This window comes from Atractosteus spatula, chromosome 11 (genome assembly GCF_055471065.1).
Source record: "Atractosteus spatula isolate fAtrSpa1 chromosome 11, fAtrSpa1.hap1, whole genome shotgun sequence".
Taxonomy (NCBI): domain Eukaryota; kingdom Metazoa; phylum Chordata; class Actinopteri; order Semionotiformes; family Lepisosteidae; genus Atractosteus; species Atractosteus spatula.
Genome location: NC_142716.1, coordinates 37,595,040 through 37,613,369, shown reverse-complemented (window position 1 = coordinate 37,613,369; position 18,330 = coordinate 37,595,040). Strand labels below are relative to the sequence as shown.

General features: G+C 38.1%; 1 protein-coding gene across 2 annotated transcripts in view; it reads right to left on the bottom strand.

The window, feature by feature from the left end:
• The window catches only part of LOC148823966 (ras-related protein Rab-37), a 57,150-nt gene extending 45,393 nt beyond the window's left edge, over nucleotides 1-11,757 (bottom strand). The window contains exon 1 of one of the 2 annotated variants that reach the window (XM_088928072.1): nucleotides 11,279-11,757. In XM_088928072.1, the coding sequence (XP_088784198.1) occupies nucleotides 11,279-11,422 (144 nt within the window). In that variant the 5' untranslated portion in view covers nucleotides 11,423-11,757. The remainder of the gene's footprint in view (nucleotides 1-11,278) is intronic. The other variant, XM_088928074.1, reaches the window with a different exon arrangement.
• Between the last annotated feature and the right edge of the window lie 6,573 nt (nucleotides 11,758-18,330).

The window sequence follows — 18,330 nt, the reverse complement described above, 5'->3', positions numbered from 1 at the left end:
AATTTGACATGACAATTATAGTTAATAAAGCCATCGATAAATCACTGCACATCAAGCTGGAATTGCAACTGCATGTGATTTTAATGAAAACATCAGGGCTGGCTCCTGAGTAACACAGTTCTAAACAATTGTGTTTGAAATGTAACATGACAGATTTCCATATTAAATGCTGAAAGCGCTGAATTAAATGATTGAAGGTAATATCTCAGGGAATCCAGAACTGTTCAAGTGAACTGCAGGTTCACTACAAGCTCAGTTTCATTCTTGCCCAATCCCTTTGCAAGCAGCTTAGAAGTGTCAGAATCACAGAGAAGGAAAATGGCCTCAATGTGACAATAACTGCATGAGTTGCCCTTTCATCAGTGTGTATTGTTATAATATAAAGTTAACCTTTTATTCAGTAAGGAATTACGCAGTCAGAATGTTTCACCGCCTACTGTATTAACCTGCTGAATGTTTAACTTCAAGCTAGCTGAGGATGAAATTTATATATATAAAACAAATATTTAGGTTTGTGTTATCACGACAGATAATTATGGTAAACAATAAAAAGCTTAGTTCCAAAGAGACCAAAATTAACTTAACAAACTGAATTACCGAAAGATAATTATCAACTGTCTAAAGCCTTCAAAAACTATAGGATATGTCTTATTCCATCCATCCATTTTCTAACAGCTTCTCTACTCTTTTCTAAACATTAAGACAATATTTTTAAAGTACTGTACTGTATATTGTTTAGAAAACATGTTGAAAAGTCTGTATGATTAGGGTTTTGCTGGAGCCATGGTATAGATAAAAGTGTGACTGAAATATATATAATTTTGGATTAAACCTTCATCTGGACCATAGACTGAGCCATATCCCTAACCCCATTGTTTATTCTACCTATAATACTTCATAAATGTACTACCTTCTGGCTTCTCATTCATTTACATTGCATCCATTGAAACTTAACTTTGCAATCCCTAAATTACTTTTTTAATACAGTATAATGACAATTCCATCTGCCTCATTTTATACAGATGCTAAGTGAGAAGAAGTACAGACTTCTTCTTATCAATATTTACTCACCAACAAAATAAAAGAATGTAGGTATAAATACTTTACAGTTCAGTTATAGTTTTATTCTTTTGAAACACATACATCATGATGGAGCAGTTTGGATTAGTGGTTAAAGGGCTATAGAAAAGCCCTGGGCTATAGAAAAGAGATGTATTAGAGGCTTAATGCTACTATGGAGGTGGATTCCTACTATGCTACTGTTGTACACTTGAACAATTTAATTTGTTTGAATGGCTGCAGTAAATACCCTGTTGTTTCAATGGGTACTTACTGGCTTACCATTGTAAATTTGAATTTGTTAACAATTGACTTAACTGGATAAAGGAGGGATTGAAATGAAAAGCTGTATTTGAACGTCTTTTTCAAAGCAATTGTTTTTAATTGACTTAATACTTGCTTACTATTACATCTTTACAAGAAAACTGAGAAAGAACTAGTTGAATACAAATGGGTTTACTTTCATATAGTAACCTTCAAAAGAACCATTACTCCATGCTTACTCCATTGCATCATGCTTATTTAAAAATAATGTATACCGATTTCAAAAAAGGTTGTGGCATCATTTTCATTGAATTGATAACTCATAACTGATGATGATTCACTTACAAAAGTCAGACTTTGACTGCGACTGCAGCATAAGCACTAAATATCTTCATAAAGTAAATTTGAGTGAACACAAGAGATGAGATGATTTTACCCTCCGAATGTCAAGCTTTATGAAATTCAACGAAGAGGGAACACAGGAACTAATATGCCCCATTTATCAAGGGAACAACACTTTCATTCCCTTGGTAAGTGGAAACCCCTTGTTGTATTGTGCAATGGTAGTACAGAGGCACAGTGGTTAGAATTGCTGCCTCTCAGTACTGGGGTCCTGAGTTCAATTCCTGGGTTGGTACCTGCATGGAGTTTGTATGTTCTCCTTGAGTTCATGTTGGTTTCCTCCCAGTGCTCTGGTTTCTTCCCACAGTCAAAAGACATGCTGGCAGGTTGACTGGCTTCTGGGAAAATGTGCCCTGGAGTGAGTGTGTGCTTGTTTGTGTCTATGCCGTTAATACTGGCATCTTGCCCAAGGTGTGTACTGCTTTAAGCCTGTTGTTTGCTGGGATAGGTTCCGCTCCCCTGTGACACTATATTAGATGGAGCATTTGGAAAAAGGATGGATGGATGTATTGTATACATCAACTAATTGGGAAGGTCCAAGTATGGTGGTCAAGGCAGGAGTGTCTTCAGAACTGCTCTTGGTAACCAGATTTTGCAAACACTATATCAATCAAGCAGCAGAACTTGCTGTCCTTCGCACAGGAACATTTCAGGCTCATGTCAGGCTCAACCTGACATGAGAACACTCCCACAGGATGACACGTCCTCATGGAATTTGTCTGACTACTCACATGATGTTGGAACTATTGAACATTTGTGGGATGGATAAGCCTGGAAGCCTAGCATCTGGGGCTCTAAAACCAGTGAACAGATAAGATAAGATCACTTTATTAGCCATACACAATTTCTTGCATGAGGAATTTATCTTTTCGCATACCCCAGCTTGCTCTCCATGAGACACAGACACACAAACAGGGAGAGAAGCTTGGGGTCAGAGCGCAGGGTCAGCTATTGTATAGTGCCTCTGGATCAGTTGGGGTTTAGGGCCTTGCTCAGGGGCTCAACGAAGTAGGATTCCTCTGCCAACCTTCCAGCCACAGGCGCAGATCCTTAGCCACAGTGCCACCGCTCCGCAAGCTTGCTCACAAGCTTGCCCAGGCTACATGAGACGAATGGGACAAATGAACACAATGGGACAGCCTATGCAACCTGATGTACAGCATGTGCTGTAGATGTAATGTATTTCTTCCATCGATAGCAACACAAGCTTCTAACTTGTGGTTTTCACAGAAGACACTTCCTGCTGATCAGCGTTGTTGCTAACAGATATTACTGAGGAATTGACATACTGTAAGCCATATCTTTTCAATAGTGTCTCATTGCTCCAGCTACAGAAAAGATAGCAATTTGTCTCAAATTTACTCTCTTCGTAAATCTGTTGCAGTTGTAAGAAATGATCTTTTGAGGCTCAGTATATAAAGCTTTACCAAATATTTTCTATTAGTAGATCTTGCAATTTTGTCATATGAACTAAACCATGGTTTTCTTCCACCTCTGCACTCATTATAATATGAACACTCCTTGGCATTGATGTGTTACCTGGAATGTGTTTTATGTATTACTATTTAGTTATTCTGGTATGGTATTTGCTTGTTCTGTTTCTATGCTCTGTTTTACCTTTTGTTGCTGCTAAAGTTGTAAAGAATAATTATTTTAATATTTAAAAAAGTCACAAATGAGCCCTTTTTGAAAAGGGCCTTTTGAAAACACATTTTAAAGCAGCTCAATTGATTTTTTAACACTAACATTTGTCTCCCTAAACAACTTACCAGTCTATAAAAATAATGTTTTATTTTTAGATTAACAGGTATTCCACACAGGACTCAGATATAACATGTTCTGGGAAACTGTACAGTATTTTGAAAGTGCCCAGTTTGAAAACGGTACAGTATTCCTTCATGTTAACAGCATCAAACTTTAATATGCACATTTTAAACTCTTCTGAACTCTCTTGCTTCAAACTTGACTAATAGGTGTGGGGGAGGGGTGTAGTTGTCATAGCAACATTGGCACTTCCTCTGTAAGAGGAATATCTCCTACCAGCAATTTTCAATACGGCAAAACCACCAACTTAACATTAAGGGGAAACAAAGGAGATAAAGACAGTCTGTGACTACAGCAATTAGATATAGCCCATTCAGTGTATTTTTGATAAATAAATATGATTAAATGTGTCTTTGTTTTGGGTGGCACTGGTTAGCGGTGCTACCTCTAACTGTTGTGGCCCTGGGTCAATTCCAGTTAAAATAGGGGTGCTATTTGTGTGGAGTTCAGTTCCCCCACGACACTGAGTTGGCTAAAGTGGTTAGAAAATAGATGAATGGATGGATGTCTTAGTCTTCAGGGTCATTTACCACTAATTTGTCAGGTTCCAAGAATATTTATAGTTGAAGTAAACCCAGTGTGCTTACTTGAGCACGCTCGAAATTCCTGAAAAATATTAATTTGTTGTATCTGTAGGAAACTGTATTTGAAAGCTTCTAAAAATGGAAACTTGTCATCTTGCTTTTCTCATCTCATTAAGTTTACTTAGTAATGTAAACAAGCTGGATGTGGAGCTCTCTGTCAATTAGCACTTTTTAATGTCTCCCTGCTGGCCTATAGTCAGTGTCTGGAAAGCCTAAAATGAGACTGGTAATGAACTGGTGGCAGTCATGCTCATCTCTCAGATTGTGCTTGTTAAGACCATATAAATGCAATTAAAAATGTTTTTCTTACGATTCTGTAGGCATAGTCAAACTAGGTTAATTTTAAATGAACCTGGTTTAGTAAGAGACTATGTATTAGTATGCTAGCAGTTTATTTTTAGCTGTATTAATTTTATTTTGGAAGTGGACTAGAGGTCATTTTCTTAGTTTACTTCCTTGCTTTTAGGGAATTGTCTCTCTTATGTTCCCATTGCAATAATCAAGCAAACAAGGTTTCTTTTAGCTCTGACATATATATTATTAGTGAAATTGTTAAAATAGTTTCCCTAAGCAAGCTATTTGATCTGAAGTGCCTTAGGTGCATTTACTAAGATCCTCTTTTGTTCACAGATTCTCATAAATCATTTTTGTTTCAGGCTCTGAATAGCAAACAATTTAGTGCTTAATGTGTTTTCTGAATATTGCCGTCAGACCATATTTTTTAAAAATGCTCTTCCATCTGTTTTCCCATCCAACTACAGTATATCCACTGGATAAAGTGGATAATTATAATTGTGATAGACATTTCCTATAATAACAGGATTTTTGGTGGAGTTTTCAAAATGTATTTCAGGTTTGCAAATAAACAGAGTATTTGGTTCAGATTCAAATCGATATATAGTTTGTTTCTCTGGCTGTTTAATCTGCAGTTATTCATGATCATCTTGTTTCACTTTCACATCTAGAGCAATAAGAAGCTGTAAAGAAATGCATATTAACAGCGGACATAATATGCTGTTAGAAATTGGTAAAATATGATACACTGTGCTACACTGAGAAAAATCTTAGATTTTTACAGCACTACAGTATGACGATTTATAATAGTAATTATCAATGCAACATATACTGGTAAACAGGTATCAGGCAGTAAAATATAATTACATAGGTAACGTTTTTATATAATCATTACCATTGTAAAATATAGTGACATAAGTAACTGCATATTTTTACTCTGCATAAATCACACAGACTTTACTGCATTACTGTCTTAATCCACTCGAGTTTTGTGTGTATTGAAACTAAGTCTTTACCAAGGTGTGTACAGTTGGTCTGTACCGTAGCTGGGAGCTTAGCCTCACCTGTAAAGTTAACAGGCTTTGCATGTGGATAAAAGGTACAGATAAATGTTTTTTGTTCTGTTGTTATCTCCTCATTGAAAAATAACAATTTTGAATGTGCAAAGGAGCAATTAGCTTGAGGGGTCTCTCTTTAAGAGCTGAATCTCAAAGATATTTAGAGGGGGAAGAGGAAGGTTAATTATAGCCTAGAATAAGGCCTCTGACAGGGACAGGCTATGGAACACACTGTATGCCTACAGTTGGACCCTGGATTCACAAATTGTTAAATAACACTACACCACTTCAAAGGGAGATGTTGTTCATCTCTGATGGACAGAAATGAATCCTGCACTCACTCTTCCCAGCTGCTGATCTGTCTCAACCCTGGTTTGACAGGGTTTCCTGTTCCTTAAAGAAGAGCAGTGTTATTTTCAAGTTGGGGATGTGTTGCACATTCAGCAGGAGCTAAGACTTTTGAACTTCTTCAGCAACAAAAGACATTAACCCTGCAAACAAGTGCTGTTTGCCTTTAGTAAAACTAGCTTTGCTTTGGAGTGGCTCTGTATTGCTTTCATCTCCTTTGTCTGCTTAAACAATTTTAATTTTCCTAATGTACATGCTGTCCAAAAAAAGGGTAATTGAACAAGAACAATATTGCTTTAAATCCTTATATATAAGGAAATATCTTCATTTACAGTCAAAAATCTAGGTATGAGGTCTCCATTATGCTAATATTTACAGTGTTCCCATGATTGTCAGAGAACAACATGAGGCTGTGATGAAATGAAATCTGACATTAACGTCACTTGGAATTAAACCAAACATTTAAAGGCAGTAGCAACAAACTGCTTATAGAAATCTAATTTGTGAAAGCACAAGATACAGTTAGATAAAAATATCAGACTGAAACATAGAATGGCCTTTACTAAACCAATTTTGTTTCTAATTAAAGCAACAAGATGATTCAAAGTGAAGCAGGAAACTGAAATTTTTAACACAAATTGTGTTAGAGTGCACATTTAACACCCTTCATAAGTAGGCTCTGCACAGTTCTGTCTACAATTCTCCAACCTTAAATGGCACTGCTATTATAAAAAGATTTTAAACACAGAGGGATAAAATAAGTCAGAACTCACAGGTCGTGCAGGTTTGACTCAAACTCTTTTTGAGCTTGGAACAAAGATAACTACAGGACAAGCTCACAGAGATGTTTACAATCCTGGTAGGGACTGAGAAAGTCAGCACCAATGTTTACAGTAAGACTCCATGCCGAAGCCAGGGACATAGAACACAAATATAGATAAAATACAATTAAACTGGAGCCTGAAGGAATAGGAGGTACTGTTTTACATTAAGGACTGTGGGTATTGGCAGCTGTCGACCAAACTGCACTATGGTAACCAACTCACTGGGACCCTTGAGGAGAAGGCATGATCAAGGTTTGGGGTTAGTCAGAGACTAGACAGCAGACAAACAGGGCAAAATGAATGTTTTATTAGACTGACCTATATAGGCTGTTCCATGCCAATTTCAGTGCTGAATAAGGACAGGTGAAAAATGAAACATAAAAATGCATAAACAAATTCCCCCTGATAAGGAAGAATTTTAATGGCTACTAGAGGTACTGTAATTGACTCAGTATGTTCTGTGCTAGTTCACTTTTATATTAAATTAACGTGCTTTATTCTTTTCAATTACATGTTTCTCCTGGATGCACTGAGCACTTGGCAGGACTATACCCTGGATAGTACTAATTAATTTCTACTCAACTGCACTTTTTTAGCTAAACAAGAGAAGAGAGAGCCATCACAAACATTCTGCTGTCAGGTTGAAGGAACTGAACCACTTTAGTTTTGAAAAGCAAAGAAAATATGGGGGCCTGATACAAATATTTGAAAAACCTCAAAGGCACTAACAGAGTCAGCCCAGTAGATTTCTTCAGAATGAACAGAGGAATGTAAACCAGAGGAAAGAAGGGGAAACTGCCAAGAAGTGCATTTTAAAACTAAGAAAAGGAGGGAGTCCTTTACCTCACGAGAAGTGGGTGTATGAAACAAGCTACCCTGCCACGTTATTGAAACTGATACCCTGGTCTCTTTCAAGAAACGGCTCAATAAGACCTTCAGAACAATTAGGTTAATTACTCAATACCAAATCAACTAAATGTGTTGAATGGCCTTTCGTTTGTAACCTTTCTTTTGTTCTTCTGAATTTATTATACAATATACAAGTGCAGCAGCAATGGGCTTAGCTCTAGTTACGATTTCAGACATTTTAAAACATTAAAATAAACCTTACTATCAGGACCAAACCTGAATTTTGTATGGATTATTACAATTTTGGTTTCCTGATTTAGTACTAGCATAAAAACATGCTAGAAAAAATGTCAAATGAGAAGACACCCTTCCTATTTTGTTGCTAAGAGACTTTCAATTTAAAGTCCTCAGCATGAGTATCTATTGTTAGGAGGACGTACCCTTGTTGTATTTCAGTTTATTTTTAATTACTGTATGTTTTTCTAAGAGACACTTTATGATTCATTTTGTTTATCTTATTCTCCTTCCACACTTAAAAGCAACAAATACAGTACTGGTTGAGATTTTGACAAATTATTCAAGTCTGGCACCATCCGGCTCTTAATATGAGATAACTTGCCCCTTGGACTCTTCTAAAGTAATTAAATGAAAATGTTTCACTTTTTCTCAGGTGCTGGAGCCTCCCCTTTAATTGATCTCTGTGGGTGCTGTACTTGTTCAGACAGACGTGGTCAAAGGCCCTTTTTTTCAACAGCTTTGACAAAAACAAATTAAGCTTTGCACAGTCCCCCGTCACTCCCCATGTGCTTCTGAACACCATCCATCCATTTTCTAACTGCTCCTTCTATTTCGGGGTTGCAGAGGAGCTATATCTTATCCCAGAAGGACACAAGTGCAAGACTGTGTAGACCCTGGACAGGACACTAGTCCACTGCAGGGCACACACAGATACACTTACACCAGGACCAATTTTCCCAGAAGCCAACTAATCTACTAGTATGTCTTTGGATCATGGGCAAAACTGAATCACGTGGAGGAAACCCACACAAACATTGGGAGAACATACAAACTCCATGCAGATAGCACCCCAGGTTCAGAATCAAATCCAGGGCCCCAGTGCTATGAGGCAGGAATGCTAACCACTGCACACTAAAAATGCAAAACTGACCTTGAATGAACTCACCAGGGTACATAATCAAGTTTTTTTTTTTACTTTTTCCATTGTGCTTCACTTATGCCCAGCTTCCTACAGTTTGTGACATAGATTACTGTAATTCTGTTTTGCACTAATACCATTTCATTGTTGTACACTATACCAAAAAAACTTTTAGAAGAGTGAATGTAAAGGTTAACAAGCCCTGCATGTTGTATACAATGTTTTTGAATAGACAATAAGGCTAATATTTATCAATTAATCAACTGATTAAGCCAATTTAATCATTCAGCGCTTGGGTGGAACTAAAATCAGAAGGCACTGTGGCTCCCAAGAGCTAAGCTGCAGATGTACATGTACTGTTCATAATCTTGTTAAAGTGTTTCTGCAGGATTGGCTATAATTGTTTTCATTTTCCTAAGCAACTGTTTCAGGAAGCGTAGCTTCTGAATGACTCCTCAAAACTGATCAGGATACAGATTGAAGAGAGAAGTAATTTATGTTTCATGCCTCTCCTTGCTCTCTTTTATTTCATTGTAGTTTTATGTGATTGCTTTCTAAACATTGCACAGTTGGTAAAGCAGTATGTCTGCCAGAGCCTGTTTGAAAGAGAAGACATTGCGGCAGCTTTGAAAAAGTGAAATTCATGTTTTACTTTTTGAAAAGTGAATCAATATGGTAATTGAGACATCAACTGAAGACAGGTATGTTAACAAAATTACAGCTTTCCTGTAAGAATTGGCTTTGCTAGATGCAGATGGGAAGATGGATGGCAATTAATTGCACTCCCCCATCTGCCAGAATGACAGTGTCATTGCTGGAGAGAACACAATCTGTATATTAGTGCTCAGTCATGCAGTACATCAGCCAAAAGCAAACCGTTTCACAGGCACTAGTTCCCTGACTCAGCTTTCAGTACTGACAGTGCAAATTTATGACAATCATTCAAGAAGAACAACCTTTAAGCGAAGTAGACCTAAAACAAAATTCTCAAAGCATCTTTTTTTAAATAACTATACAAACACCATTACATATATATTTGTTGTTCACCAAAATGAAAAGTTGGAGAGTTCAGACATCTCAAAATATCTATTTGAATGACCCAGATCAAGTCCAAGTTCTGGTGGAAACTCATACTATAAAAAATGAGGCCGTTGAAAGGAAAACAAAAAATATTTTTAATTTTACATCCAGATCCCGACTAGAACTTGTGGCCTACAGCATACAGTTAACTGTTTAGAGACAAATGCCAAGACAACTTGATAAAGCTTATTTCTGGCAGTAAGATGGCATAGTTGTTTTTTTCTGTTTTGCAATGATGTCTGTGCTTTGCTTCACTTTATTCTGTTGTAACTACAGTACAGTAAGTGTTAATCAGGGAAAATCAACAGAAGAACATAAGAATCCAAGCTGCAGTTTAGTGGAGGAGTCCCAGATGCACAGTGATCATACTTTTCAGGTCAGTGATTCTGCAGTCAACTCTAATCTAATCGTTCGAATCTAGTCTGACTACAGTCATGTGAATTCAGCTAAATAAAGATCATGGACCTTTTCCTCAAGCGGCTCATTGCTGTTTAATCAACAACAACAAACATTTTAGACATCGCGATTATTTATTTAGTGGACGCCTGACGTTTAGAAAACCGTTTAATTTATGCCCCGGCTTTATTATTTCACATAAGCAATTCTTAGAGTACTGCTGATGAAAAATAATAGAAACAGCCCGAAACTATGCCTTCTAATTCAGCTATACTGGCTCATAGAACAGCTACTGCACCATTGCACCGACAAAGCTCGGAAGCTAAGCAATGCGTCGTAATTACTTATTACTAGTCACCGGATAATCTTGTAAATTAGCTTTTAGTAATGTAACTACTTAATAGATATCATTTATATAAAACTTATTCTTACTCCTATTATTATTTTTGTGCAGGTAATCAATTCATAATTTTACTAAAGCAGACGAATAGTACTGTGTTATGCGTCAGTGTACTGGATGAAAACTCAAAGCTATTTTACAAAGTGCAGCAAGACCAAACAGTGGGAAACTTCTGACGACAGAAAAGACTATCTTGAAAGTGACGATTTCTTTTTGTATGTTTCACTTAGTTCTTGATTGGCATTCGTACGTCTTCGACGTAAAGTATTGCGCATCGTGGGAAAATGCAGCACGTAAGTTTGTGTATATAATTTCAATGGAGCCAGCTGGCACAAGAGGTTAGAATTGTTTTCGCGAGCCTGCTTGTGAATGGTCAGAGCGATTATCAACTTTGAAAGGACAAAAAATATTTCCGACGAACACGCCAGACTTTTCAGAGTTTTGCATTACAAAGGTGCACTTTTTAAAGAGAATCGTTGAGTTTGTTGCTCGGGGCAGCCTGGTTTGAACAAAAACCCTCGACTGAAAGAGCCATATACGCTCAAAGAACACCCACACACGCCTTAATGAATCCAAAAACCATTAACATCAACCCCCTGGATACGCATACAGGCACTGCGTTCTAACAGAGCGGTTAAGGACATTTACGTCCTTTAAGCCCCCCCCCCCCCCCAAAAAAAAGAAACCCCAAACAATATTCCTAAAGAAAGTGACAAGTGCAGAATAAAAACAAACATTACCTTGTGCGTCAATTCCTCATCATAAGTCAGAGATGGAATCTGACTCCAGTCGGTGTCCGTGTCCATCGCGGAGGATCCATAGGCACTGTCAGTGTGTACCATCTCACCGTTGGGAGCAGCCTGAAATTCTAAAATCGGCTCCATCACACCTTCCCTTCTGTCTTTACGACAGGGCCAAGACCAGCCCCCTTATTGCAGCGCAGACAATGAAGCCCCGAAAGCTGTTCCTTTCGTTGTCTCTCCCTTCTCTCTTTCTCCCTTCCTCACCCCGGGGATTATCACGTTTGCAGAAGTAGGGAAATATTAGCCACAGCCAGCTTCAGCGAAGAGGCCGGATGTTTTATAAAGAAGAGAAAGGTGCTCTAGGAACACGAGATACATCAGATTGCGCTCATGTTTTAACCCGCGACTGGAGCGCGTTCATTTTCAGCACTGTGGAGAGCTCCTGTGCTCGGATCGCACCGCGTGAGTTCTACTCCGGAAAGGGGGAGGGGGTTCTTGAGCTTAATTTTTCAATTCATGCGACTATTTTCAATATTTAGCTTCGCTTTTGTGAGTTTTAATTTGTTCAGTTAAGTAAATATACAACTCGTCAATAACGTGCAAATTAATAATAATAATAATGCTATAAACGTATACTACTTATTATTTATAATAAGCGTCGTTTCAGACTTGGTTTTAATCTATCTTCGGAAAAGTCAAAAAAGAAAGATAGGGTTTTGAGGACAGACTAAAATTGCTTGGAAAATAATACAAAGATTAATTGAAATTCATTCCGCCAGTCACACACATTACCTTGACACAATACCGAACTTCAAAATCATAATAGGTTTTTAAAGTCAATGTTTTCAAAATAGCACTGTGAAAAAGAAACGACAGAAACAGAAACGTCGGTTATTACATTTAAATAAAAAGTCCTGGGAGGAAAAAAAAGCTTTGATTGTATTACTTTCAACGTAAGAATTTTTCGCTATCAAAGCATCAAATGAAATTGTCCTTCTTAGCAGCAACCACTCAGCATAGTAAATACATGCTCAGCTGACGTCAGAAACCGAGAAAAAAAGATGATGTACTATTTCTCTTTACTAGAGGCCTAAGGTGGTTTTAATTTAATCTAAATGTTTCAGGCAGAAGTGTGAATTATTTTTACATACTTCTTATCTTAATTAGATACATGAGATATCCAAAGCTTTCATACTATAGCCCTACAGAGGAGGTAAGGTTTTATGAATGAATGCAGGTCTAAAATCATTAAAGCTGTATATACTGTTTTACAGTTGATGATAATGCCAAACAATAGAAATGATGCTATACAATCCCCACAAACGCATGCTTTACGTATGTCTAACTCCACCAATATAGGCTATTCCATGGCTTAAATGATAAATTTTGTAAAAGGTATCGCCTCTGCAAATAAAGAAAGCACAATTTAAAGCACATATTGTGTGCCATGTGGGCTGTTATTAGGTAACAAAGAATAAGTGGGCAACACTCAAGTGCCTCCCAAACGGTTTGCAAATAGATTGAATCTGTTCCTCATGATTTAAAAGGAGATTAAGATGGTCTTTGAGCGATCCAATTTGTCAAATCATAGCAACCGCATTTGCATTGACTTGTTTCCCTATTGTAACTGCACACAACATAGAAGGGAAGGTTCATGGCTTTTAAAAGCCCAACTGTACATGTTTTACATGTAATAACTTAATACTTTAACCCTGGGGATCATTAGGAGCGGTTAATAGTCAGCTGTATGGAGAGGCGGTTAAGCTCCCATAGTTATGGACCACAAATCCTTAGTCAGGCACAGCTGTTGTAGCCTCTTGGAAAACAAGAGCGTTTACAAATGAGAGGAGGCCATTTGGTCTATCAAGCCTGACTGGTCGTTAGCAGCTAATTGACCCAATGATCCTATCCAGCTAATTGCTCCAGCAAAACACCTAGCTGTATAAATGGGCACAAAAGCTGATGCTTGCATTTACATTTAAAACCAATCATTCTATCTTCACATAGAAAGCAAAATGTGTGGATTTAGTCTGCATGCCTTGCAGTTCTCACATTGTGTTGCATTAAGACTTGCAGTCATGACATTCTGAAGTAGCAATTGAAAATATTTGTTATATAACCAACTCCACACTTTTAAAGCAAAAGTAAAAAAGAAGTAAATAAAACGATAATGTCATTGATTGGCCTTTATCTTTGGGCACTAAAAGTGGTTCAAGTGATTTCCGGTAGGGAAATTCAAGCAAAGATTCAATCATGAAGACAAAGGTCCTTCCACTACAACTCAAGCTGAATAAAGGAGAAGATCAGGGCAAAAATATAAACCCTTAATAACACTTTGAACAAGGCGAAATCGAGCATTAAGAAGTGGAAGGCTCCCAGACATTGCCTAGATCAGGCTGTCCCTCTAAACCAAGCATCTAGGTAAGGAGGAAACCAAGGGCAACTCTGAAAGAGTAGAAGAGTTCAGTGGCTCAGATGGGAGAAAATGTCCATAGGTCAACAATCTCTGGGTCACTGCACAAAGGAGTGACAAACATGTGAAAACAATTCTGAGGTCAGACAAGACAAAACTGAAAATTTTTAGTCTAAGTGCAAAGTCTTACATTTGTCACAAACCCAGTAAACCTAGTGTTTACTCAGGAAAAACTCTCCTACTGTCAAGCATAATGATAACAGTATGTTATAGTTCTGCTTCTCATCAGCAGGGACTGGGAAGCTTGTCAAGACTAATGGGAACATGGAGCAAAGTACTGGCAAATTTGAGAGGTAAACCTCTGAATCACCCTTTTAAATCTGGGGAAAAATTACCTTTCAGTGAACTCCTATCCAAAGCACAAGGCTAAAGCTGTATTGGAGTGTCTTAAGAATAAGAAAGTGAATGTCTTTGAGTTATCCCGTCAAAGTCCTCACTTAGCATAGAGTCCTATAGAGAATCAAGTGTGGAACATGTGGAGATTTGAAAAGTGCTGTCCATCAGCATTGCCCAAGTAAGTTGAGAAAGCTTAAGCATAACCATCAAGAAGAATAGGAAGGGACTGCACCAAGCCAATATGCTAAGTTAGTAACTGACTAAAAAAGACTGGCAACTGATTGCTGCCAAAGATGCTTCCACCAAATAGTGAGATCAAACCCCAGGGGATGGCATGGCGGTCAGTGCTGAGGCCCTGGCCCAATTCCTTTGGTGCTGTCTGCGTGGAACTTGTATCTTCTCTCCATGTTCACATGAGTTTCCTTATGGTGCTTCCACAGTTTAAAAATGTACTGGTAGGTTAATTGGCTTCTGGGAAAACTGTCACTGACACAAGTTTGTGTTTCTCTATCTGCGTGTGCCTGTGATGGACTGGTGTCCTATCCAGGATGTATCCTGCCTTGTACCCATTGCAGCTCTGTGAAGTTGGCCCCCCTACAGACAGCACAAATGATGAAATCCACCTAATTTGTTAGTGCTTAAGTAGTGCTACGTTTGTGCCGTTGAAAGTAACTTCCCAGCTTCTTTCTTTCCTGAGACATAGCACCACGTCACTCAACCCCCCTACCACGTCATAGGGGAACCAGACCGGTCTCATTCGTTAGTGCTGCGCTTGTGCAGTTGAAAGTAACTTCCCAGCTGCTTTCATTCCTGAGATATAACGTGACAATGTCGTAGGGGAACTGGACTCGTCTCAATCGTTAGTGCTGCGTTTGTGCCGGTTTGTTCTGTCGTAAGTAGTGTTTGTGCTGCTTTCGTTCCCGAGATATTGTGCCTTGATTTTGGGGTGATCACAAATGCAGCACTAACAAATGAGGTGGGTTTCATCGTTTGTGCTGTCTGTAGGGGGACTACTTCATGGAGCTACCCATTGCTTGTCTGGAAAGGCTCCAGTTCTGGGACACCATAGGAAGGATCTATATACTTTTGCAAGGTACTGTATTTGGATTCTTGTCATTTTATCACAGTTCAATTAGGGTCACTGAGCCCTTATACGGACTTTCCATGACTTCCATCTTTGTGCACGTGAAAAAGAGTTGTGAAATACCTAAAGCTTATGAAGATTCACATTCCCTCAACTGCTGCTGAATGCTTCCAAATACCATTATTGGTATTTGTGTGTGGGTTCTTCTGTGCAGAAATAAAGGTTTTAGCTCAGTAAGATCATGTCATCTTGTACACATCACAATTAACCTGCCCATCTCTGCAATTCTGTCCCACAATCCTAGAACTGGGCATACAACCACTACATTGTTATAAGACTTTTGACTACAAACATTTTAAACAAATAAAAGGGGAAGGTAAAATAGAACATGAACAATAAGAAAGACTGACTTCCTTGTACCTTTTTTAGAACAAATTGCTCAATCTAACAAAGAATCATTTTTTAATGCATAGGGATGAGTTTCTGAACGGTTAGGTCCTTTTTGTAGGATTCAGTGTAATGTCCAGTATAGTTACATTAAAACATAATCATATGACATGATTATTCAACCAGTGCATTCAGTTTTCTTGAAAGGAATACATGAATATGCAATACTTCACTACTTAACCATGAAAACAGGTGCACTCATGTGCATTGGATACCAAAGGTAATTAGCATACTCACTGTTCTTTCACTGCCCTCTGCTGGTCATGCATATCAGAGCACCCACCTTTCTTGCAGCATGTCAGCCTTATCTAATTTTAAGGTTCTTCTCACACCTGAAGAAGGCTCCACAGCCGAAACGTTGTGTTTTCTTTCTTCTTTTTTTCAGCATGGAATAAACCTATTACTTGTTCCTTATCTAATGTTAGCCTTCCATTCTCACATTTTCTTTAGGGGTTCTGACTTAAATGCAGAATAGGACACACTTGTATTAGTACAATGGTGACAAATTCAGTTTTTCACTATAGAAGGTAACTTACATTTGCAACTTGTGAACACAGTTAAGCAAATTTTAAGGACTTGAACAATGATAAATACACTTTACAGAAGCACAGGGGCATGACAGTTAATGCTGCTGTCTCACAGCTCTCTGGTTTTGGGCCCCACTACGGCCTAAAGCACTTTCTGTATGTAGTTTGCATGTTCTGTGTTTTTTTCCTATCTCCATCCATCTTCCATCTATGTTGATTGCCATTTCTAAATTGTCATCCCTGTGAGTGTGCCCTGTAATACACAGGAGTCCTATACACAGTGTAATCCTGACTTGTAGCCTGTGTTTCTGTATTTGGCTCCATGTTGCCACAACCCTTAACACAAGTGGCTTTCTGATAAAGGATGTTTAATGCTGAATAACCCACTGAGCCCTCCTTAATGACGATTAGCTTTTCAAACATTTTCTACAGGAAATGGCAATTTTATTGTATAAATTGTGTTCTCAGTGCAGCGAGAAACACCTTAAGTCATTTACACAAAAAATACTTGTTGCAGTTTCACGTCGACCGGCACAATAGTTTCAGAGAAAATAATGTTTAAGTAATTTCCTCAAATCCAATATGGCTGCCAAATCATGTGACCACTCTCCATCAGATCTAATCCGAGGGCAAAAGGGAAGTGGACTAAGATAACATCTCCGCTATAAGCAGTTTTGGAGATAATTTTTAAAGCCTAAACCAAGATGATTTTTAAAACTTATAAATAAAACAACTTATTCATGAGTAGAAAATAAAAGGTGTGAAAACATTAAAGAATGAATAGAATAATGTAAAGAAATACAAAGGCTGGAATGGGCTGATCTAAACTGATCAGTGGACATCTCAAATCATCTTTAAGAGGGTTCTGTGCTGCAAAAGTATGCTTATATGTTGAGAGGTCTCAGGCACATATTCAAGTGATGAACAACTACACTAAGCAAACCATCTGGTCACAATAACATGTAAGTGAAATAATGAATAGTGGTAGGAGTGCCAACTCCACCCCAAAAAAGGTACCTTTTGGTACAAGAACAACTATAGAGGCCCAGTCCACAAAGACTGTGTACAGAGTGGAATACTAGAAGTTTTTTTTTTTTTTTTTTACAGAGTTCTGCAAACAACACTATCAAGTGCTTGTGCTAGTTTCCTTAGATTTAAGGTTTCAAGATGGAGTCTTTGAAATTGACTGCAGTTCTACTAGGGTGGCACAGTGGTTATCATTGCTGCCTTGCGGCACTGGAGCCCTGCTTTTAGGTGGGTTTCCTCTGGGTGCTCTGGTTTCCTCCCACAGTCCAAATTAGGTTAATTGGCTTCAGGGAAAAATTGGCCCTGGTGCGAGTACAGGTGTGTTCTCTGCCATGGACCGACATCCCATCCAGGTTATATCCTGCCTCCCGTCCGTTGCTTGTAAGGATAGGCTCCGGCTCCCCCACAACTCTACTGGATAAAGCTGTTAGAAAATGGATGGATGTAGTTCTATTCACACCCCCCAAACACTGAAAAGGCCCCATAAATGAGACAAATGTGACTATGTACAATCACCAATCACCAAAATTGTAATTAGTTGGTCCACTGAAAGACTGAACTTTATAGTGCTTTCATCTTATATCTATACTCCCCACATTTCAAAATTCTTGACTTAAACAAACCCAATATTACCTTTGGATCCATAACATTACTCAAAACAAAGGTTTTAAATTAAAGAAATCCGATTTGCCTAAAATTGCACAGATCTGTACATGTAAGTGGGACTTAAAGTACAGAGGAAATTCCACGCTGGTAGGACAAGGGATTTTCAAGTTCCAGTCTGTCTTGTTTACCAGATTGGATGTGTAGTTGCTCCAAAAGTTGAATCTAGCATCCATTAGAATTCATGAATCAACCTTTTCAATTTATAGCAGAAGACAGGGTATTCACTATATTACAAGTGTGCACATGTGAGATAAGCACTGTATAGAAGAGGATGGGTATCTACCAATATCAAAACATAAAATATTACATGTGCATATGGCTCAAGAGTGAACTCCTTCTTACATAAAATTCAGCTTACAAAACGGTATACAGAACCAGTCTTAAATAAATCAAGGACCGTCTGTAGTGTGAATTCAACAAATTTGAAGCTTAATTATTTTATTCCAGATGGCAGTCACTCAGAGCACAGAAAACAATTAAACATTTTGCA